Source organism: Tamandua tetradactyla, chromosome 2, assembly GCF_023851605.1.
Source record: "Tamandua tetradactyla isolate mTamTet1 chromosome 2, mTamTet1.pri, whole genome shotgun sequence".
Classification (NCBI taxonomy): domain Eukaryota; kingdom Metazoa; phylum Chordata; class Mammalia; order Pilosa; family Myrmecophagidae; genus Tamandua; species Tamandua tetradactyla.
In genome coordinates, this window is record NC_135328.1 from 45363367 (window position 1) to 45386691 (window position 23325).

The window sequence follows — 23325 nt, forward strand, 5'->3', positions numbered from 1 at the left end:
ATGGCGCTGGCGAGGCCTGGGAACAGGGACCCCGGGCCCCCCACCCCCGTCCTGCTGCTGCCCCTGCTGCTCGGGGCCCCTGCCCTGGCCCTCCTGGCTGGTGAGTTGGGGCCAAAGCCTTGAGGGGGTCCGAATGGGGTGGGGGGCGGGGGGGGGAGGCTGTCTTCCAAGGCTTTGGCTACTGGGGCTGAGGGGGGACTGGCTCACGTGGGTGCCAGGGCAGGCTGCGGGCAGGGGTGCAGGCTGGAATTGTGGGGTGCAGAGGGGTGCGCTGCTGTGAACCACTAGAACTTATGTGCGGCTCCAAGGAGGTGGGTTCTGGGGCTTGCTCCCTGTGGAGGGGTGTTTGGGGGGACATGGGCTGGGGGTGATTTGTGGGAGTGCATTTGGGTGCTGGGTAGGCATCTATGTCTTGGGGGGAGCTGTGTGTGGTTTGAGGTGTGCGCTGAGAAGTCTGGTGCGTTGTATTCTGTGAGGGAAGTGGGGTGTTGGGGCTGGGGGGCTCTGGGTTGTGAGGGGCTAAGTATAGGGAGTTGAATCTTGATCAGTGCTGGGTTTTGGGGTGCAGGTTGTGGGTGTGTTAAAGTTGTGAGGGAGGAGGAGCTGTCCCAGCGTGAGCTGTGAGCTTGTATGAGGAGTTATGGGTGGGTGTGGCGAGCTGTGTCTGAGTTGTGGGGTGTAAGTTGTCAGGTGGGTTGAACAGTGTCTGTGCTCTAGACACGAGGCCATGGGGCGGGGGCAGTGGACCCCAGCTCAGTGAATCGGGGATGGAGAAGGGGAAAGGAGACCCAGGGAAGCCAGGCATCGCCTGCACCCTCTCCATTTGTGTGTTAGCTCTGCCTGTGCTGGGGGTGCCGGGGAATGCTCTGGAGTCTGGGGAAGGTGACCGGGGACTTGGACACACATGTGTGTCCTTTGCTGCCCGCCCCCCACCCCCCGACATTCCCAGATCAAGTCAAAAGGGCTTCCCAAAGCCAGACTCCTGTTCGCCAGGCGGTTTTTGCTTTTGTCCAAGTGGATTCACACGTGGGGCCTGGAATTTCTCCTGGGGGGTCTGGGGGGATGCTTTGTCTTGGTCACTATGGTTACAGGGAAGGCTGGGGAAGTTCCCTGCCCCCACTGCCACTGGCTGGAAGAGGGAGTCAAGTAGGCTGGATGGCCTGGGCTCCCTTGAGGCTAGGGGAGCCCCCACCCCCCAGAGCTCCACAGACTCCCAAGGTGTGGGGGTCAAGCCTCTCCAAGTCCCTACAAGTCACCAGGCCTTTGTCTTCTTATTCTTCTCTGCAGGGAAGTGAGGGAGATGAGGACCACATTTTGCAGTGGAAGAAACTGAGGCACGGGAAGGGATGGGGCTTAAGAGGTGAACCTGGAGTGTGTGAGAGGAGCTGGGGTCCTGCTCTCCACTCTCTGCACTTGAGTGCAATGACATCCTGGTCTGTCCTGTCTCTGCAGTTCACACATGCACAAATGCACATGCACACAAACATCCACACACCTGCAGGAGGGAACACATCCCACATGTACAGGCGTCCACAGGCACACGCAGCCCCACCTCCACATGAACACACACACACCTGCAGAAACATCACCTGTGCACACACACACAATGCGCACCTGTCGGCACACGTAAGTCACACCCACATGTGCATGCACACGGACCTTGAGGCAGAGTAAACACTAAACCAGGTCTTTGCTGAAAAAAGTAATGGACACTGATATATACACTCACTGACACAACCCCGCTGCGGTGGCCAGGGCCAGCCTTTCCCCTCGTGATTTCTGCACATGGAGCCCCCTCACTGGGGATCCCTGAAAATGGGATGGGGGCTCTGAGGGAACGAGCAGTTCTGGATGCTAGTACCCAAGGCCCGACTTCCAGGAGGAGCGTGCCAGGCTGACACAGGGAACAGGATTGTGTCACTTGAAAACCAGTTTCCACCCCAGAAAGGGTGGGGGTTTCTGGAGGGCCTGGGCCCCTGGCTCTGCCACCCACCCCTGCCAGATCCTAAACTGGGCCCCTCTACCCTGCCACAAAGGCCCAGCTGGTTGCTATGGAGAGGACCAAGCATCTTGGAGTACAATGGGGCACATTAGGCCCTCACAGCCTCACCCGCCCGCGCCCCCACCTCCCTGCAACCCGCTCACCCAGGGAGACTGGCAGACAAAGGGGCAGCGAGCCCAATTCCAAAGCTTAGCCCCTCCTCTAGCCAGAGCTGGGAGCTGCAGAAGAGACACACGCATTGGACTGAACCTCGGCATCTTCTTGGATTGCTGGTGTTTGCCCCAAGTAAAGATTTGTTGATGAATGAATAAATAAACGTCAGCCCCGACATGGCAGACACTAGGCTGCTCGACTAATATCATCAAATGTAATTCTCACAACAGTCCTATGAGGTTGGCTCTGATACTCCCAGTTGACAGAATGGGGAAAATGAGGCCCAGAGAGGGTCAGTAACTTGCCCGGGGTCACAGAGCTAGTTTGTGGCCAGGGCCAAGATTGGGCATGAAGACTGTGGTACTAGCCTATGTAAAACCACATCTCTGTACTACAGCTTTGTAAAACAAGAACAAAACTCCTTTACCCTCAAGGCCATTACAAGAATTGGATGAAAAAGTACAATTGTTTCCCAACTTAGGTTTTGGCATTGAATCCCCAGTTTTAAAGGAAACTTTAAATGAAAGCTCACTAATAGTTAATAACGAAATAATTAGAAATGGTTTGCTCTGGAGGCAGGACTGGTACTCCATTTGCTCAATCTTGTCCTTGCTCCGGGTGGTACCTCCTTGGCCCCTGCACTCTGAGCCTACGGCTAGAAAACACTGGGCGTGCCATTACCAGGGACAGGTGAGGCACACAATCCATGACTGCTATTATTGTGATTATTGTCGTAAAAATTATGCCTTTTATCCTCAGAGGGTAAACATTTTTGTAAAAAAGCATCCCAAACTTTCCTGCCTTCTTAGGATAATTTAGCCCTTTCCTGATGTCTCCGAGGCTGTATTTGTAAGTCCTTTTAATGTTGTACTTACTGTTATTCAAACCTATCTTGGGAGCTTAGGGTTATTAGTTGAACTTTTTTTTTCTGTGCTAAAAGCTCCCACACCTTGGGTGATCTTAAATTGGATTCTTAGAAACATTCTTTCTCTAGTCTGGTCAAGACAAGAAACTTCCCCAAATACACTTTCAGTAAAACACTTGTCGTCACCTACTGGGAGTTATAACTAGACCTGATACAAGTGCACGTAAAGGCAGAATGACTAAGCTCAGAGTGAGGCCTAAAGCCCAATGGGATTGCTGACGGTGGGTTCTGGGAAGACGGGAATGGCCACCTGCTCTGCCCAGGCTGATATGGGAACCTTCGCTCTTGAAAGCGTTTAGAGACTTTTTCCAGTGCCCAGGTGAGTATTAAATGTATTAAAATGAAAATACCTGGGTGATAACTTAGAGTTTGCAGAGTGGCACTGTGGACCACTCTGAAATCCAGAGATGGTCTGATTCTTAGTTTTTTTGAGGGATATTCCCAGACAAACTTTTCATTCTCCCTGAGTTAGAAAACTAGCAATTTTCCTAAAGCACCCAGCAATTTGGGTTTGAATCAAATGGAACAATGTAAGCATAGATGCAAGGTGTGTAACACAGCCGTGAGCCCATGGAAAGCACTTAGTAAATGGTTGCTGTTATGTTGTTACAGTCTCTCCGTGGACAAAGATTCCTACCTGGCAGCAGCGAGGGGCTGGGGCTCTGAAGTTCCCCCGGCACTACCCTGGCAGCAGGTTGAAGGGGAGGGGTGGGTGTTCGTTAATCCCTCCCTAGCCAGGTCCCCCAGGCAGCCCAAGAGGTCAGGGAGGATTTGTAAAGATAAGCACAGGCCCCTCGTCACCCTGGCAACAGGCCCCACCCCTCTAGCCTGGCCCCGGAAACAACCAGGCTTCTCCCCTGCCGCCCTCTCTACCCTTCCCAACCCTCCCTGCCCTGGGCAGGCCTGGCCTCCTTCTTCTGGGAGACAGAAAACGAAAGGTCAGTGATTCCCACACCTCAAAGTGCAAAAGAAACCCCCAGGGAGAGTGTTGCATTGCATCTTCTTGCGCTCTGGGCTTGATGAGTTTGAATCTTAAGTCTGGTATAGGCCCAGGAATCTGTATTCTTAATACAAGCCCCAGGCAATTCTGGAAACCCTGGAGCGGAAGTATTGGAGCCACAGGACCTGGGTTCGAATTTCAGTCCCTCACTGGTCGTGGGACTGGACAGTTATTTCGTCTCTGAGTGTCACACTATTCACATCATAAGGCGAACGTGAATGTTAATTGGGATGACACAAGAAAGATGGTTATTCTTCACAGGCAGGCTTCTGGGTGCTCTTGCTCACCTCTCTGGACGGGCAGCTCACTTCCTCTCTGCCTGCTTCTGACTTAAGAAAGGCCTTGCTCCCCTGGAGCTGGATTCTGTTTTCTGTGGCTCAGTCATTTGGGGTAATAGTCCATCTGCTACCCTGGGAGAACCCCCAAGGGTTGGCAGATGGTGATTAAGCCATCCCCACCCCCTTGGCATCCTTTCTCCAGGTGCTCTCCCCCAAGGCTGGTCTCAGGCTCTGAGCCGAGGACAAAGTTCTGGACTGGGGCTTGGGTCCCTTGGCCAGCACCCACGGAGGGCAGAGCACTGTTGGGGTTAAATGGGAGTCCTGTGAGTTGGGGCCCTCCGCGCTGGCAGTTACGATGACTGCTCTCCTTCTCCACGGCCACTGAGGCTCCAGCTCGGTCCTGAGCAGGCAACGGGGTGAGAGACAGCCTCAACACAACAATAATTCATGTCCAGCTGCTGCCCGTCACTGGGGCTCGCTGTGTGCCAGCGCTTCACATGCATCGTGTCTGTGGCTCTGCATAGCAACCCCAAGTGGTGGGCACTGTGCCCTTTCTCCAGGGAGCATGATCCCTCCCACCCTGTCAGCCTACTGTTGCTATCAGACATTGATCCCTGAGGATCTAGCCCTGGAAGACTTGCTCATAATTGCTCAGCCACAGTGGGGGGGGGGTGGGAAAAAGAAAAAGAAGGGCTGCTTATAGCCCCTCCGAGAGGCGCAGATGCCCCTGCCCATCCCTGCAGACCAAGGTCCTGGGAAAGGGCGCTGGGGGTGGATGGCACGAGCTGGGGAGGGCAACTGTGGGTTTGACCCAGAGCCCTAGTGTGTCAGTTTTGCCTCATAGCACTTCAGGCCCTCTACCCCTCTGCCATGTGCCTGGCCCTGAGTGAACACGAAGGCCACTCCGTCTGGGCATTTCGGAAGGGTGAGCCATGTTGAGCTGTACCAGGTGCTTGGGGCACCGGGGGTGGGAGGGGAGCCTGACTCTCTCCCTGCATTCTCTCTGTGGGGTCTGTCAGTATCCCTCTGGCTCACTGTCCCCATCCTGCTGTGGCCTGGCTGGGAGGATGGGGGTCGGGCCGATAGACAGCCCTGCCTGGTGGAATGTAGATGACGCCTGAGAGGCAGCCGAGTCTTATCTGGGGGTCTTCACCCGGGTGGGGGAGGGGAGGGTGCAGGGCCTGGAGCTGTTCCCGGGTCTGGCTAGTGTCTGGATGACAACCTGGGGGGGGGGGGGGAGCAGGGAGTGTGCCTCCTGGAGCTCCAGTTGGGGTGGGGGTCTCCTGCTCTCGGTTCCCCCTACCCCATCGATGGTGACAATCACTTACTGTTTTCCTTACGGAAGGAACTTTAAGTAGGATGTGAGGCTTTGAATCTTTCTATGATGCTATGAGCCATATGCTGTTATCACCCCCCACTCCTTTTCAGATTGGGAAGCAGAGGATCAGAAAGCAGAAAAGACCTGCCCAAGTTCTCCTGAGCTGGGATTTGAATACAGAGTTGTTGGACTCCAAAGCCGGAGTTTCCACCCTGCTGTTACATTGACGAGGCCCTTGGGGAGTTAGAAGGCGGAAGGGAGGGAGGCTGCCTCTCGGGGCTTCCAGAGCATTCCTTCCACCCGACCCACGGCCCACGCTGGGCACCGTTTAGCGGAAGGACCTCCTGGTGGTGGAGACCCAAGTCGGGTCTGAAGACCGGCTCTGAGCCACGTGACCTCAGGCCGGCCTGGCCACCTGGATATTTGCTAATGGGGATTAAAATGAGGGTTAGGGATCCTCTGTGAGTAGTACCAGGCCGGCAGCTAGGGGAGGCAGAGGAGGGTGGGGGTGAGAGGCTGAGCCTTTGAAGTCCTCCGTCCATCCTCCAGGGACCGGGTCCACCTCCAGTTTCACACAGGGATGGTGGAGGGGCCTCCTGGAAGGCAGTGGGCCCTGCAGAAGGTGACCCCAGGAGGAGCCTTCTTCCCTGGGTAGGGGAGAAATGACATGTTCAGACCTTGAAGTCTGTCCTTGCTACTGTGCAACCTCAGACAAGAATCCACTTTGGTTCTCTGAGCCTCGATTTGCTGTCTTTTAAAATGGGTCTGACAGTCCCTGCCTCAAAGGGGCGCTGCAGGGATTCGATGAGCCGGTGGTGTGGGGGGCAGGGGAGAAGCTCAAACACAGGCTTCCCTGATCCTATTTTTCTCTGTAACGTAGACACTCATAAAGCTGTTCCCAATTCCAGGTGTAGAGGAGTCCAGCCTGCTGGGACCTGGCTCGCAGGGCCTCTGTCCCTCCCTCTGTACTCCTCAGTACAGACAGGCCCATATTACTTTTCAGCTCTGGAGTCTTGGGGTGGGTCTGTGAGTGTGGGAAGGCCTTGACCCTGCCTACCCTAACCAGCTGGTTTCCTCTTTGTGCAGGAACGCTGCCCTCAGAGACCCCAAGTGCCTGTGCCTCAAGCCCCTGCGTGCCAGGAACAGAATGCCAGGCTACCGAGAGTGGTGGCTACACCTGTGGGCCCACAGAATCCCAGGGCTGTGCTGCCCAGCCATGCCACCACGGCGCTCTGTGTGTGCCCCAGGGTCCAGATTCCAGTGGCTTCCGCTGCTACTGCGTGCCCGGTTTCCAGGGCCCACGCTGTGAGCTGGACATCGATGAGTGTGCATCCCGGCCTTGTCACCACGGGGCCACCTGCCGCAACCTGGCTGATCACTACGAGTGCCACTGCCCCCTCGGCTACGCAGGTAATGGGCCCTGCGGTCCCAGGAGCAGCTCTGTGATGTCGATGTCATTGATATCATGTAAGCATCTGGAATTCGGCTTTGACTTTAGTACAGAGACACCCCCAAGCATCCTGGAGGCTCCAGGATGTGAACACCTGTATATTGTTGGCCTTGCTATAGGACTGATGCTTCTCAGACTAACCTGGCAGCTCTGGATGAAAGTATATATTGGCAACAGACACTTGACAAATGTTATTTCAGTCCCAGATCTACAGAGTTCAATTTGGTGCTGGGGCTGGAGACACCCCTCAGGCATCTCTGGCAGGACCTGAGTGCAGATATGCCTGGTTCAGCTTTAATGAGGACACCCCAGACTCTCCCAATATTTACTCACTCCTGATCTGTGTCAAGCTGGAATGTAGACTCCTTCTGGCTCATCTGGTGTTTCCAGAAGGTTGTAATGGAGACTTCCTCTCCTCTGGGTAGCCCCCAAAGCTCCAGCACAGAAACACTGGTCCTCTTGTTCAAACTGTAATGCAGACATACCCCCAGGGATCCCTGCTGTCTCCAGAGTGAGAAAATTGTATATTAAAGTGCTCGGAAAAGTGATGGCACTAAGTAAATGTTAGTTCCCTCCTCAGTAGTATAGAGCTGTCCCTGTTTCATCCGTGCCCCAGGATATAAATGTCCCAGAGCTGCCTCCCTCCAGCCTGAACTCAGGAAGGTGGATGCGGATGGGGAAAAGGACATGTCCAGCAACAAGGCTAAGGCAGTCTGGAGTCTGCGGTATAGACACTCTGGTTCTGCTTGAACCCTGAACTAGGTAGCCCTGCTTTGAGGGCAGAGAGTGGTTTGATGTCATCTGGAGCAGATTACGGAAAGAGGGATGTAGTGAAGAGATGGCTCTTAGTAGTCTAATGAGAATGGTTTTGGAACCGGTTGCATGTATCTTTCTCATTATTTGAGCATCTCAGTGTCTATATGCGTATACATGTGTGATTGTGGTTCTCATTAATTGGTGCGTCTCCTAGTATAAAGGACTGTTTTGTGTCTGTCCAGGCCTCTTCTTCTCGGCTCTGTGAATGTGCTTATATGAAATGTACATATTCAACTGTCCGCAGGTGTGTGCACTGGGACGTGTGGTGCTCAAATGCTTTGAGTAACTCTTTTGGGTTGGTTGGGGATGTGAGTGGGGGCAGTGTCTGTCGTGACTCATTGCTCTCCTCTCCTTCCGTTCCAAGCCATGTGGGGGAGGTTGAGATTCCAGGCGGCCTGGGCCTGGCTCCCACTGGCACAGAGGGTGGGACTGGGTGGGAGGAGTGAAGGAGGGTCAAAGGAAGGAGGGGTCATGTTTTGTGCTCACTGAGTCAGGAAGGGGGGAAGTTTCCAGCTGAGTCCCTGACTACCCCCCACCCTGACTCCAACCAAATCCACTTAGGAGGGGGCAGGGCCTCCTTGAGTCTGCACTGACAAGCGGGCCCCAGGGTGAGCGCAGGTGGTACATCTCCAAGCCCTGAGGTTCTGCTGCCTCCCTCACCCTTCATTTCCACCCTCACCGTAGAAGGGCTGCCCAATCATCCCAGTTTGCCCAGGATGTGGGACTTTCCATTTTAAAACTAAGGCAGTGGAGGGAAAACCAGGAAGAAATGGCTACCCTACTCCAGCACACTCAACAGAGGCATCTATGATATTTCTCATGCCTGGGGTCCTTCCCCACACCCCCTCAAGGCCACCAGAGTGATGCTTCTAAAATGTGACTAGGACCACATCACTCAGCTGCCTAACACCTTTAAGATGAATCCAAATCCTGTTACCTGGCCCCCCAAAGCTGCACACTACCCCATCCCTGCATCACCTCCTCCACTCTCCCTTTTGCTCCGGACTCTCCATGCAGTCCCCTGCCCCAAGCAGGACTCTAATTTGCACCTCTCTGGAATCCAGCTGCTGTAGTCGTCCCCAGTCCCAACCTAGTGAATGTCTCCTCAGTCTTCAAACGGCTCTTCCAAGAAGCCTTCCCTAATCTCCAATCTTCCCGGCCAGACCCTGGCTCTTGCTTTTGCAGGATCCTGGTCTTTCCCTCCTTGAGCTTAATAAAAGTAAAAATAAGCCTTCATTTATGTAATGATTAACCTAATACTAGAATGTTGGGAGCTCCATGATGGCAGAGATGTCTGCTTGTTTTTACGGGTCTGCCAATGCCTGGCTCAGGAGACACCTGCTATGAGTGAATCAATGAATTCGTTTTCTTTGGATCCTCAAATTTTGCTCCTTGTAATCATCTGGATCGTTTTTAGTCTGTCTGCCCGGCTCGGCCTTTCTCCCTCCCTCTGGGTGTCCACCTCTCTTATCGTGTATCTCTGATCCAGGAGTGACCTGCGAGGACGAGGTGGACGAGTGTGCCTCTGTGCCCTGCCTGCACGGGGGGTCGTGCCTGGACGGCGTGGGCTCCTACCGCTGCGTGTGCGCGCCAGGCTATGGGGGCGCCAGCTGCCAGCTGGACCTCGACGAGTGCCAGAGCCAGCCGTGCGCGCATGGGGGTGTGTGCCACGACCTGGTCAACGGGTGAGCGAGCGGACGAGCTGGGGTCTCTCCGGAGACCGGGGGGTCGGGCCCTGAGGTGGGGAGGCTAGACGGTGGACCCCAGGGCTCGCGGGGAGAAGGTGTGTGGTGGTGTGTGGTGTGTTGGGCGCGCGCTCAGCTCCGGCCGCGCGGCGCCACCTCAGATTCCAGTGCGACTGCGCGGACACGGGCTACGAGGGCGCGCGCTGCGAGCAGGAGGTGCTGGAGTGCGCTTCTGCGCCCTGCGCGAACAACGGGTCCTGCCTCGACGGCCTCGGGAGCTTCCGCTGCCTCTGCTGGCCAGGTGTGTGTACCTGAGTGCGCGAGAGCGCGTGCTCGCACCCCAGTGGGCGGGCGCGTGCAGTGGGGCGGGGCAGGGCTGGAGCAGGTGTGTTTCTATGCGTATGCGCTAAAGCGACCTGGGCCCTTAACAGACCTAGCAGCTTTGTGTGTGTGTGTGTGTGTGTGTGTGTGTGTGTGTGTGTGTGTGTGTGTGTGTGTGTGTGTGCGTGCGCGTGCGCGAGTGACTTCTACTGCTCAGAGGAGCCCAAGTTTCCTGATCTGCAAATTAGGGCTAATAATAGCACCTGCTCCTAAGGTGGTTGTGAGGAGAGTAAAAATAGCACCTGCTCCTCAGGTGGTTGTGAGGCGCGTAAATGCAAACCCCCGTGAAGCGCTTGGCACAGGGCCTCCACAGTAATACTGGTAATATGCTGCTGCTGCCGCCGAAGGCATCATCCTCGTCAGTGCGTTCCGCCTCACGCTGGTGCCCGTGTGCTAAGCTGCCCTCCGGGCCTGGCCCCGGGTTGGTCTAGCGGCATTGGAGACCTTTGGGTCCCGAGTGTCCTGACGCCGGCGTGTGCTCCCCCCAGGCTACAGCGGCGAGTGGTGCGAGGTGGACGAGGACGAGTGTGCGGCGCGGCCCTGCCGGCACGGGGGCCAGTGCCTGCAGCGCTCGGATCCGGCGCTCTACGGGGGCGACCAGGCGGCTTTCCCCGGCGCCTTCAGCTTCCGCCATGCTGCCGGCTTCTTGTGCCGCTGCCCGCCCGGCTTTGAGGGTGAGCCCCCTTCTGGGGAAGCGGATCCGCCCGTGTTCACCATGCGCGCGGAGGGACCCTGGGCCGGGCTCGAGGTGTAGGCCCTCCCATATGTGTGCCACTCTGCCTGCACCAGAGCCTCTGGGCTTTAGCCTCCCTAGTGACAAAATGAGCTCTTTCAGCTCAGGTCTGGCCCTGAGGCCGCAGGGAAGAGTCACAGCTGAGCCTCTTGCAGGGGAGGACTGTGGTATAGATGTGGATGAGTGTGCTTCACGGCCGTGTCTCAACGGAGGACGCTGCCAGGACCTGCCCAGTGACTTCCAGTGCCAGTGCCCGGATGGCTACACAGGTGCCTGGGATCGGATGGGCAAAGGGCGGGACAAAGCCAGAGTTGGTGGGGTTGGGGTGAAAAGGTTGCCCCTGGCTGATGTGTGGAGGCTGGATTGATGGAGGACAGGAAGATCAAGGATAAAGCTGGCAGGGGGCGGGGCTTGTGAGTGTGGCTGAGCTGAGACCTGAGTTTTGGAAGTGGGAGAGGAGAGGACTGATGGGTTTGAGAAACATTCAGGAAGAATGCTCTACACATCCTGGGGGCTTATTCCCTGTGTGAGTGCTAGGATGACAGCTGTTTCTGCCTTGGGCTACAAGGAGGACAGAGGCCCTGTGGCCAAGGACAGATGGAAAATAGGGGTGGGAGGGCTGTGGAGAGCTGGAGGGCACCATCTGCAGAATTTGACCTTTGGGGAGCTGGGGTCCACTGAGTGGGGGATAGGGGACAGGGGTGTAGGAAAGCCCTCCCTGCCTTGTGTACACAGACACATAGATACCCTTCCACATGGACACAGGTGAACCCAAGGAACTTACATACTTGCAGAGTGTCCCTGCCCCCTCTGGAATGCCTGTGACACCTCCCCCACTCCTGCCCACATTCCTGCTCCGGCACACTGCCTCCCCTCCCTGGCAAGTTTCCTGGGCACAAGCTCCCCTGCCCAGGGAGAGGAAGAGATGACCATCACTGAGCTACCCCCCTCACCCACCTGGGAGAGGCTGAAACTCAGCTTTTGCTACTCCAGCTGTTCCTCTGGGGGTCCCTGAAAGCCCATCCTCTGTCCCTGAGGGCCGAGGTTCCCCAAGTCTGGCCCCAGTGGCCACACGGGTGCCTGGCATATAGTGTGCTTAACACAGCATGCCCTTCCCCTGAAGAGTACTCTGTGCATTTTATTTCCTCCTCTCCACAACCCCATGAGGTTGGGATTTCAGATCCCCACCCCACGGATGAGGCAGTGGAAGCTTAGAGAGGGAGTGCCAAACCCCAGGTTCACCAGCATTAGCGGGAACCCAGCTCCTCCCCAAGCTGAGCTCAGCTGCTGGGTGACAAGGAGGGCAGACCCTGAGGTCAGGGGCTGGGAGGGGGACCTGGCTGTGGGGCTGGGTTCCTTGCCGCTGTCCAGTCCACCCCCATCCTCCCTTTGGGCCATGCTGGGCGTGGGGGAGGCCAGTGCCTGGCATTCCTGAGCCGGCTCTGAAGGAGGCAGCCGGGTCAGGTGGGGAGCTCTGCTCCCCGGCCTCAGGGCTCACACACCCGCTCTTGGCCGGGTCTGTGGGGAATGCAATGGGGCTGCAGGTTCTATGGACTTTTCTTGGGGGCCTGTGGCTCCTGGCAGGTATGGAGGGCCTGGGGCCTGGGCAGGGAGGTTGGGGCTGGTGGCTGGTGGGTTCCATTAGAAGGCTGTGGTATCTGTGGACCAGCAGGGCTGATTTCAAATCCTGGTAGCTTCCCTGGGCCTGGGTTTCTCGAGCTGTGATAAGGCAGCAGGGTGGCTTGGTTGTTTTGTGGAGGCTCTGGCTGAGCCAAGGCTTGACTATGACCTCTTGACACAGGCTGGGATCCAGCACATGGTGTGGGACCTCCTGGAGGGCAGGATAAGGGGGCCCCTTCACTGCCAGCATGGGAGACTGTAGGGCAGAGGGAGCTACTCCGAGTGCCATAGATGTGTACACCACCCCAGATCTCTCCTCCATTTCATCGTTATACCTGCAAAAGCCATGCCAGGCCCTTTGCTGGGCACCAAAAGCATGTTGAGGCCTCCAGAGGAGGTCCCTGCTGAGTCAACTGGGACCTGGCATTCTGGGGAGCTATGCCTGGGAGAGGGCAAGGATTTGGGAGTAGGATGGGCAAAGAATTGAGAATGACTCAATGTGGTAGGGTTAGGAATAGGGGAGGGGCCCTTTGAGTCTGGGCTTTCCAGGATAAGTAGGAGTTTGAGAGGCAAGATGAGGGAGGATGAAACATTCCAAGTTGTGGGAACAGCATGAGCAAAGCAATCCCTGGGGGAAAGTCTTTTCAGGAGATGCTTGGAGAAGTAGCCGTTCAAAGTTGGTATAGAGCAGGGTTGAAGCTGGGGTGGCTGGCAGGGCCCTGCCCTTGAGGGGTCTCAAGTGCCAAGGTGAGTGCTTGGAGTTTAAACAGCAGGTGATGCTTTAGTAATAGATCTCAGGCTTCTCAAGTAGGGGTGGATGAGAGGGACTTCTGAAGGCAGATGGACTAGAGGAGGCTGGACCATGGGCCTGGGGAGCTGCCAAGGCAGGGAATGTGGAGCGGGAGAGAAGGGGGAGTTGAAGGTTTAGGAAATTGAATCCGCAGGGCATGGAGACTGGCTGGACAAGGGAGGGGAAGGGGGCAATTTGGATTCTAGCCTCTGGGGACTCCCAGGTACCGTGAGAAAATCCTTTGGGAATGAGTTTAGTTGATGGGGGCTGAGACCCTGTCCCAAGAGGTATGTAATTTCTGGGTCGAGATTGTGGTTCTGGCCCTGGGTACTGAGTTTCAGCTGGTTTCTCCTGAAGGCTCGACGTGTCAGGAGGAGGTGGATGAATGCCTGTCGGAGCCCTGCCTCCATGGTGGGACCTGCGATGACACCGTGGCGGGCTACATCTGCTGGTGCCCAGAGGCCTGGGGTGGGCACGACTGTTCCGTGCAGCTTACTGGATGCCAGGGCCACACCTGCCCACTGGCTATGACTTGCATCCCCATCTTCGAGTCTGGGGTTCACAGTTACACCTGCCGCTGTCCACCCGGTACACAAGGACCCTTCTGTGGCCAGAATACTACCTTTTCCGTGGTGGCAGGGAGCCCTCTGCGGGCCTCGGTGCCAGCTGGTGGGCCTCTGGGTCTGGCACTGCGGTTTCGTACCACACTGCCTGCTGCGGCCTTGGCCACTCGCACTGACATCCAGGACAGTTTGGAGCTGGCGTTGGTGGGAGCTGTGCTTCAGGCCACACTCTGGAGCCATGGCTCTACTGTTCTCACCCTGAGTCTGCCGGACCTGGCCCTAAATGATGGCCACTGGCACCAGGTGGAGGTGATGCTCCGCCTAGGGACCCTGGAACTGCGGCTGTGGCACGAGGGCTGCCCTGCCCGACTCTGTGTGGCCTCTGGTCCTGTGTTCCCCATCCCCATGGCTTCTGTGTCCCCACCACCTTTGGGGGTCCACTCCGCCCAGCTGGGTGGCATGAGCTTTGCAGGCTGCCTCCAGGATGTGCGTGTGGATGGGCATCTCCTACTGCCTGAGGATCTTGGCCAGAATGTCCTTCTGGGCTGTGAGCGCCAAGAGCAATGCCAGCCCCTGCCTTGTGCCCACGGAGGGGCCTGCCTGGACCTATGGACTCATTTCCATTGTGACTGCCCCCGGCCCTATAGTGGCCCCACATGCAATGATGGTGAGGAGAGAGCCAGATGGGAAGGGGGCTTCTGAAATCTGGGTCCTAGGGGACAAGACACACTCTCCCTCCAGCCCTCAGGCCTTATGCCCAGCACCCTTTCTCCCTGCAGAGGTACCTGCTGCCACCTTTGGTCTGGGGGGCATCCTGAGCTCTGCCTCCTTCCTGCTCCACGAGCTGCCAGGTCCCAATCTCACTGTGTCCTTCTTTCTCCGTACACGGGAACCCACTGGTCTGCTGCTCCAGCTTGCCAACAACTCGGCATCTGGCCTGACGGTGTTCCTGAGTGAGGGCCAAATCTGGGCTGAGGTGCTGGGCAGTCCTACTCTGATGCTCCCTGGGCGCTGGGATGATGGACGTCGCCACCTGGTGATGCTCAACTTCAGGCCTGACCAGCTTCAGGGTCTGGGGCAGCAGGTGCACGTGGGTGGGCGGCTCCTCCCTGCTGAGGCCCAGCCCTGGGGTGGGCCCTTTCATGGCTGCCTACAGGACCTACAACTCAATGACCTCCACCTCCCCTTCTTCCCCCTGCCTCTGGGGAACTTGAGCGAGCCTAGCAAGCTGGGTGGCAGGCAGACCTGGAACCTCACCATGGGCTGTGTCTCCGAGGACATGTGTAGTGTGAGTACCCTGGGCTTGGGGGTTAGGGGTACATTCCTGGGGGTCAGCACATCCTTTTATTAGTGGGGAAACTCTGGCTTAGCAGGTCAAATGAGCTGCCCAAGGTCCCCCACTGCTAGGTGGCAGGAGAGCAGGATTTGCTTTGCCTCTTCTCTTATTGCCTGCTGGTTCCCATACCCTCCTCTCCAGTTCTAGTCTGAGATAGAGCCCCTGACCAAGGCAAAAAGCCACCCTAGCCTTTCTGCAGGGACTGCTTGAGGGAAAGGAATACCTGTGGGAAAGTGAGCAGGTTCATGGACAAAACACCAGCCTCAACTGGAATGGCCTAAAAAGCCGTGAGCTCTGGTCCTGTTTACTGTCTGGGTGACTCAGGCAAGTGGCTTCTTCTCTCTGAGCCTCTGTTTCCTCATCTGTAAAATGGGGATGACAGCAACTTCCTTTCCACTTTTTTGTAAGGTGGTAATATATCTGTAATGGGTATTCTTAGTAGGTATTCAATAATCACATCTATGATGATGGTTATGGTGGGGTAATGTCAAATGTCAGCCCCAGGCTGAGCTGACTTCTGAACTGTTCTCCCAAAGCCCGACCCCTGTCTCAATGGTGGGACGTGCCTTGTCACCTGGAATGACTTCCACTGTACCTGCCCTGCCAACTTCACAGGGCCCATGTGTGCCCAGCAACTGTGGTGCTCTGGCCAGCCCTGCCTCCCTCCTGCCACCTGTGAGGAGGTCCCTGATGGCTTCATCTGTGAGTGTGTGCCCTGGGTAGCTCACAGCTCGTAGGCATTGGGCACCCAAGTTGGATTAGAGTCTGTCCCTGCCCTCAGGGCTTATGGGTTGCTGGACCATGGAACAGGATGCCAAAAGCTCTAACCCAGTGTGGTCTAGCCACTGCATACAGAGGACAGGACACAAAGGGAGGATGTTTCAGGGAGGGGTTGGGGGTCAGCATATGCAAAGGCCCTGAAGTTTATAAGAACATATGAAACACGAATACTACGAAGGGTGCAGCAGGAAATAGGGTGGAAAGGTTGTTAGGGGCTCTGAATGCCAGGCCAGACAGCTGAAACTTTGTAAAGCAGTGGGCAGCTGCTGAAAGGTTTTCCGCAGGAGAGGGACATGATCAGATTCGCATTTTAAAAAGGTGACTGTCTACCACAAAGACTGAGCCTCATGGAGGAGACAGGGTGACTTTCAAGAAGGGAAGGGGGTTGGATTTGGGAAAGGTTTATTGTCGCCTGCCCTGTGACCTGGAGTGCAGGCGGACTTCTCAGTCTCCTCAGCAAGCTGGGTGGGTGGATGGAGGCCTCGGACTAGCCGTGGGCTGGGGTCTGGGAGCCCTGCACCATACAACCCATATGTTTGGGAGATCACCCCCGACCCACGTCCTCTTGCTTTCTCTCCGCAGGTGTGACCGAGGCCACGTTCCGTGAGGGTCCCCCTACCAAGTTCAGCGGTCACAACGTGTCGGCGTCCCGCAAGCTCAGTGATGTCTCTGTTGCCTTCCGCACGCGCGACCAGGAGGCCCGGCTTCTGCGCGCCACCGGGGGCGCCCACGCCGTGGTCTGGCTCGCCGTGCGCAACGGCTCGCTGGAGGCAGGTGTGCGCAGCGGCCAAGGCCTGCCCGGTGCCGTGCTGCAGGTCCCTGGGCCACACGTGGCAGACGGCTCTTGGCACCATGTCAGCCTGGCCATGGAGCGCCCGGCGGACGCCGCTTCGCGCTGGCTACTGCGGCTGGACGGCGTGGCAAAGCCCTTGGCACTACGTGGCCTGGCGGGCGACCTGGGCTTCCTGTGCGGCCCGGGCGCCACGCACGTCCTGTTGGCGGAGAACTTCACGGGTTGTCTGGGCCGCGTGGCTCTAGGTGGCCTCCCGTTGCCCCTGGCGAGCCCGCGGCCCGGCGCGGTGTCTGGCCCCGGAGAGCGCTTCACAGCTTGGCCGGGTGTGCCAGCTCTGAGCCTCGGCTGCCGAGGCGCGCCTGTGTGCATCCCCACGCCCTGCCTGCATGGCGCCACCTGCCGCGACCTCTTCGATGCTTTTTCCTGCGCCTGCGGCCCAGACTGGGAGGGTCCACACTGCGAGGCCCGCGCCGACCCGTGTGTCTCAGCACCCTGCCCCTCAGGCCACTGCCATGCCCACCCTAACGGCCGCTTCGAGTGCCTCTGTCCACCCGGTTTCGTGGGTCCTCATTGCAGGTGCGGGTGGCCTAGGGGATCCTGTCGGGTACCCGGGGGCAGAGGTGGGGTGGGGGTGCTGAGGGGCAAGGCCTGGGAGCGGAGGGCCCCTGGGGATGTTGGGGTCTGTGGAGCCAGGCTGCAACTGTTCTACTTCCCTCCTCTGTGAAATGGGAATGATGGTCCTTCAGGGTTGGCAGATGAAAGAGAGGATGCCCAGTTAAATTTGAATTTCTCTTGTCTGGTATGGGAGTAGGGTGGAGGGACTCAGAACTAGTATTGGGAGAAAACAGGAGGATATCCTGCAGCGCTACCCACCATGGATTTACCTTCCCCGCTCCTCCTTTCAGGCCCATGGGGAAGGGGACAGGTGGGCAGAGCCTTGATACATGCCTTATTCAGCCTGTTGTGGGGAGGAGGTTGCCCTTCTGCTCTGTCCACTCCCTTTGGAGCCAGACTTGTGGAGGGTTATTTGGCAGAGGGCTGACCTCCCACCCCAGCCCACCCCCTAGGAGTGTTAGGCCCAAGTTTTGTGTTTACGGCCATGCTTTTGTTCTGAGGAGAGTTCATGGATTTCACCCACTTTGCACAGGATGCTTGGAAAAAGTTCATAATCTAGGGGTTGTAGAGGTGGTTCGGGGCGTGGGGGGGGGGGGGCCTGGAGCAGCAGAGTAAGTGGCCCAGGCCCTGGGTCTCATCCTCCCACGTCAGGACTCTGATGTCATGGTCTGTAGGAAGTGGCACAATTCCACAGATGAGAGCACTGAGGCTCAGGTCGCCTGAGGTCCAGCCTCTGTGCTTTCTCCCCAGGTTGCCTGTCCTGCGGGAGGAATGTGGCCTGAACTTCACCTGCCTTAACGGAGGCCGATGTGAGGTTGGGCCCAGGGGCGCCAACTGCAGCTGCCAGGGGGGCTTTGCAGGCCGAAGGTGGGTCTGGGGACTGCGAGTGCCGGAAGGTGGGCTGGCAAGTGTGAAGAGCTGGGCAGGGCTGGGCCTTGGATCTTGTCCAGCCAGGGCAGGGGTGGGTGGGGGGGGAATGTGTGATTTGTCCAGCCAGGGCAGGGGGAATGGATGTGATTTGATCCTTACTCACTGGTCTCATCCTTCACTGTCATCCAAGTGCTGACAGTCCACCATTATCACTTGGGTTCTTTCATTCTGGGGCTTCTGAGCCCATGCTCTGCAGATACCTCCTTGGAAGTAGTTGCCCTCAAAGCACTGTCCTCAGTCCACCTGTCTCAGGACTATGTGGGGATACCGTAAAAGTGCCGATTCTGGTCCCAGTCCAGGCTGAGGGAATCCGCCTCCAAGGGAATCTGGTTCTGATGGGAGTGAGAGTCATTCTCAGCAACGAATGTTAGGGTGCAGGGGGTGGCAGGTCACAGTCAGCTTTGGTCACCTACCAAGGCCAGCCAGGCAGGGCCAGTGTATGAGGAAAGTGGATTGAGGTGGCAGGGTTGGGGAGGTAGAGCAGCTGGTGGGAATAGCAGGCATTTGTGGTGGAAGCTGCTTTCCTAGCTCTGCACCACCCTCTCTCCTCCCTCCCCAGGTGTCAGATCCCTCCCCTCCCATGTGAGGCCAACCCCTGCTTGAATGGGGGCACCTGCCGGGCAGCAGGTGGGGCCTATGAATGTATCTGCAGTGCCAGCTTCTCCGGCCAGTTCTGTGAAGTGGTGGTGAGTGACGTCCGGGATGGGGGGTGGGGATAGGGGAGGGGGCTCACAGAGGCCTTTTTTGTGCTTTGGTGAGATGGTGTTGGGAGAAGGGGCTGGGGGCGGGGGTGGGGAGTTGTAAAGCACCGGTGGAGGTATTCCTGAGCCAGCCTAGTTGTGGGGAAGGGGGAGCTGCAGTGGAAGGAGACTCAGGGAGAGCCTCAGGGCCCCCCAGCATCCCTCAGCAAGGGCATTGGTCTCCTAGCTCAGCACTGGTCAGGGGCTTCTTCACAATACCTGGAGTTACAGGAAGAGCAGTGGTCTAGGGCCAGGATTCAGAGCCTACAGGATCCTAGAATTCTTTAGAGTTCTTTGGATTTAGGTTGGTGAATCCGGGAGTTTATAATCCCTAGGTGTCTCTGGGCCAGGATTCTGGAGTAGGAAGATTCAGGGAGCAGAGGATTCTGAGTCATGGAAGGTTCAGCCGCCATGAAGGCCCCCCTGCACCCCCCCACTTTCCCAGGGAGGCTTAGGTGAGGAGGTGCGGAGATGGATGGGAGCCAGCAGGTAGCCTGAGCTGTTGAAACCCTTCCCCCTCCTGCCCCCACCCCCAACCCCCAACCCCTCCACACACAAAGAGGTTGAGTATGCCCTGCTGGTCCAGCAGGCACGAGCCTACAGTGGGTGCTGGTGGAGGTGGGCAGGGGAAGCCACGGGAAGGGCACCCTGGGGAGCCTTGATCTCGGCGGGCTTCTGGCAGCCGGGTTATAAATCCACAAATCCCCTCTGCTTCTGGGGAATGTTTCCTTTCAAGTTGAACTTTTATAGCCTTTAGCTCCCGCTCTTACCTCCTCCCCCTAGCCTGCCTCTCCTGTCTTCCTCCTCCTCCTTGGGTAGGGAGAAGAAATGGCTTTGCAGCTTCCCAGAAGATCCTGGGGTGATAGCAAATGAGGGCTCATTCATGGCTGGGATGAGTTTTTCTCTCCAGCCTTGGAACCCATTCTCCAGCACTGGGAGCTGGGACTTGGACTAGATCACAATGACCGGAGAAGCCTCAGAGTGCAGGGGGAGGGCCGGTGACTCAGTGACCCTGGAATCCTTTGATTCTGGGACACAAGAATTCCAGGCCTGTAGAACCTTTGATGGAGGCATCCTGAGCGCCTGTGACTGGAGACTGGGACAGGGTTTGCTGGGGCCTCGGAACTCTGGTCAGCATCTCCCAGGGACAAGCTTAGTTGAGGGGCTGCGGCTGTGCCTGGCTGGGAGCAGGCCCAGAGGGGAGGCAGACCCTGGTGAATCCTGACCTTGTCACCAGCCCGGCTCAGCTGCCCCTGCTCCATCCCTCCCCAGGCCTCCTGGCCCAGGAGAATCTCCTGCTGCTGCCTGAAGTGCCTTGGTCCTTGGTGTTAAGCACTGGTCTCTAGAGATATTAAAAAATCAGACCATCTTCTGGGATGGTGTGCAAATAAGTTCCCATGGCCCCAGATTGGGTGAGCTTATTGTGAAAGGAGGAGATAGAGCTGGGAAGCCAGTGGCAGGGCTGGGGACTGCCACTTATCTTGCTCAGTGATGTGGAGGCCTTTGGCTGGAACACGGGGCATGGCATTGGAGGCAGATGGTGGAGGTTTCCAGTCCTGGCTCACCAACTCACTAGTCATGTGTCTGGGGAAATCTGGGCACAGCCTATTTTCTCACTTAATATTTATTGGGCACTGTTCTGGGCCCTTTGGAGTATACTGGTGCTCAAAATAAACAAGAGATTCCTGCCCTCCTGGAGCCCATTTCTGTTTCTCCAGATAGTTGTGAGATTTATGTGAAATCCCATGCATGGTGGTCCTTAGCTCATATTAGGTGTTCAATAAATGTCTGTTTTCTATATTTCTAGTTAGAACCCCTTTGTTGTACAGGAATCCCTTTGTAGTGTCTCTGACAGCCTCCCCCCAACACACCCCCTATACCTGCTTGCATACCCCTGGAGCCAGGTCTCACTACCTTATAGGGAAGCCTACTCTATAACTCTGATTTTCCAAGAAGGTCCTTGTGTCCCCAGTTCTTCACTCCTCTCAGGAGGGCCTTTTCTCCTCCATGGTCTTAGGCTTCATTATTGTGTCTCTTGCAGAAGGGCCTGCCCCTGCCACTGCCGTTCCCACTGCTGGAGGTGGTGGTGCCAGCAGCCTGTGCCTGCCTCCTCCTCCTTCTCCTGGGCCTCCTTTCAGGGATCCTAGCAGCCAGAAAGCGCCGCCAGTCTGAGGGAACCTATAGTCCAAGCCAACAGGAGGTGGCTGGGGCCCGGTTGGAGATGGACAGTGTCCTCAAAGTGCCACCTGAGGAGAGACTCATCTAGGCCTGGCTTGGCTGCCAGGGCCAGCACCCAAGGGGTCCTCAACTGGCAATTTCTACCTGGAGACCTAAGGAAGCCATCTCCAGGAGCCTGCAAGAAAGTGGCTCATCTTCTCGGGGCCTTGGAGAGCTGCTGCAGGGCCCAGGACACCTACTGCAGGGCCCAGGACACCTACTGGAAAAGTGTCCCTTTTACTGGCAGCCCCTGCCTCTACCCCACCATGGACTGAGGAAAAAGGGAACAACTCAGGGAAGCAGTAAGGGGCCTGTGAGGTTGTAGATATCTCCATCTGGCCTCCTGGGTTTTGCCTCTTTCAGCATCTGGCTGTGACTGTTAGGGATACACGTGGGCCTGCATGGGTATGTTCAGGAGTGTTTGCAAGCTCCTGATGGGCGTGTCTGCAGATGTGTTGGTCTGCAGATACCGGTAGGAGTGCTCTGGACAGGGCCTGTGGGTGTGCCCCATCTTTCACTCGGTGTGTACATGACTGTGTAGTGGGCATAGGCAATCCCACGGAGGAGGACACCTTGGGTACAACCTCAGAACCCTAGGCTAGGGGCAACTGGCAACCCAAGGCTGCACATTCTCCAGGAGCCTGGGCCAGGGCTAGCCCAAGGAAGAAGCCCCCAGCTCCTGTATCTTCACCACCTCCAGAGGCTACTCCTGCCCTGGAGGCAGCTGGGAAATCAGGAGGCCATTAACCTGGTCTTCTAGGCTCTTGATTCCCAGAACAGATAGATGTTCCTTCAAGCAATGTAGTCTTGTGCCCTGCGCCAGAACCAGCCTTCCACAGGAACCATAGACCACGACTGGCTGAGATCTATCCAGGACAGAGCTGCAGGAGCACGGAACATGCTGCCTGGATCTTGCTGACCTTGTGCAGGAAGTGGTTTAGGCTCTGAGCTGCTTCTCTCATCTGTTTGTAGATGGGGAAAGCACCCCCTGTCATTCACAGAGCTGATGTAAGGATCAGAGAGGATGACAAAGGGGAAAGAACTCTGGAAGTCCTCAAACTGTGGTCTGATGTGAAGGATTGTCTAGGTTGTCCTTTCAGGTCTGGAAGTGTTGACACCCCTGGGTGGAGCTGAGGGAATTTAAGTGTGTGAAAGGCCTCTCTTGGGTGTGGCAAGAAAGCAGAGGGGAATGAGGATGAGTGAGTGACCTTTCTGGTTTGGGGAGGAGACAGTACCCCCCCCCAAAGCCTACTCAACCACCCTCTGGTTGTCCCCAGTTCCCCGTGCTCTTGTGGCTGTCTGGTGAGGCCATTCCCTCACATGCAGACCCATGGCCTCTGAAAATGGCTGTTGGGAGGATTCAGAGAGGATGCTGAGGAAGCATCCATATTGTTTGCTGGGTACAGGTACTTAGCAAACGTTGGTGGTGCCTGTCGGTGTCAGGGCTGTTCCAGGCTGCAGACATAGGGAAGAGGTTATTGCTTTGGCTTCTATTCCCTTCCCTGGCCAGGCCCACCACACTGTGATCTCCAACCCCAGCAGGGCACCCCGATGAGGGCCTGGCTTCTCTGAGGAGCAGTGCTCTAGCTTCACAGCATCTCTCTATCTCTGACCTGGAGGTGTGCACTTTCATTTTTCCTGCTTCCCAGGCCAGCTGCTTCTTGTGTCTGAGCTCCGGGTGCCAAGGCCAGGGGACTCTTTTACACTGGAATTGACTTTACCGAACTCCCCTCTGGCTTTCAGGCAGCCCTCAGAAGGCACAGAATCAAATCCAAGGAGGAGCCAAGTGGTGATTTGGGGGGATGGAGGCGGGAGCTGAGACTATGGGGATCAGCTGAGGCTGGGACAGGAAGGGCCCTGAACCTAATTAAAGGGGCTTGGTCCTTATGCTGTAGGAAGGGGGGGCCACCTCTCCCCCAGCTTTTTCCTTGACTCCTGGGGCAGTGTAGGAGGAAGCATCTGGTACCAACAGCTTGGTCACAACTGGTTCATTGGTTGGCTTTACTTAAGTCAGATATTTGGCAAACTTGTGTTAGTTGGAAACTCCTAAGAAAAGAAATTTTATGTGGAACTCCAACATATAAAGGCCAGGAAGCTCCATTTTGGAGGGCCCCACATCTTCCTCTCCTCTGTTGCTCTTAAGGGTTCATTTTCAAAGGGCAGTCCAGGTAGGGTGAAACAGGGCCCAGGGTGGTTGGAG

General features: G+C 56.7%; 1 protein-coding gene across 1 annotated transcript; it reads left to right on the forward strand.

Moving 5' to 3' along the window:
• CRB2 (crumbs cell polarity complex component 2) lies at positions 1-23324 on the forward strand. Its single transcript, XM_077144331.1, has 13 exons — positions 1-100; positions 6763-7086; positions 9432-9627; positions 9789-9928; positions 10497-10682; positions 10897-11010; positions 13509-14381; positions 14494-15002; positions 15587-15752; positions 16413-17199; positions 17989-18105; positions 18728-18854; positions 20950-23324. Exons 1-13 carry the CDS (start codon positions 1-3, stop codon positions 21172-21174), a joined length of 3864 nt encoding a protein of 1287 aa, XP_077000446.1. The 3' UTR covers positions 21175-23324.
• Position 23325: the final 1 nt, after the last annotated feature.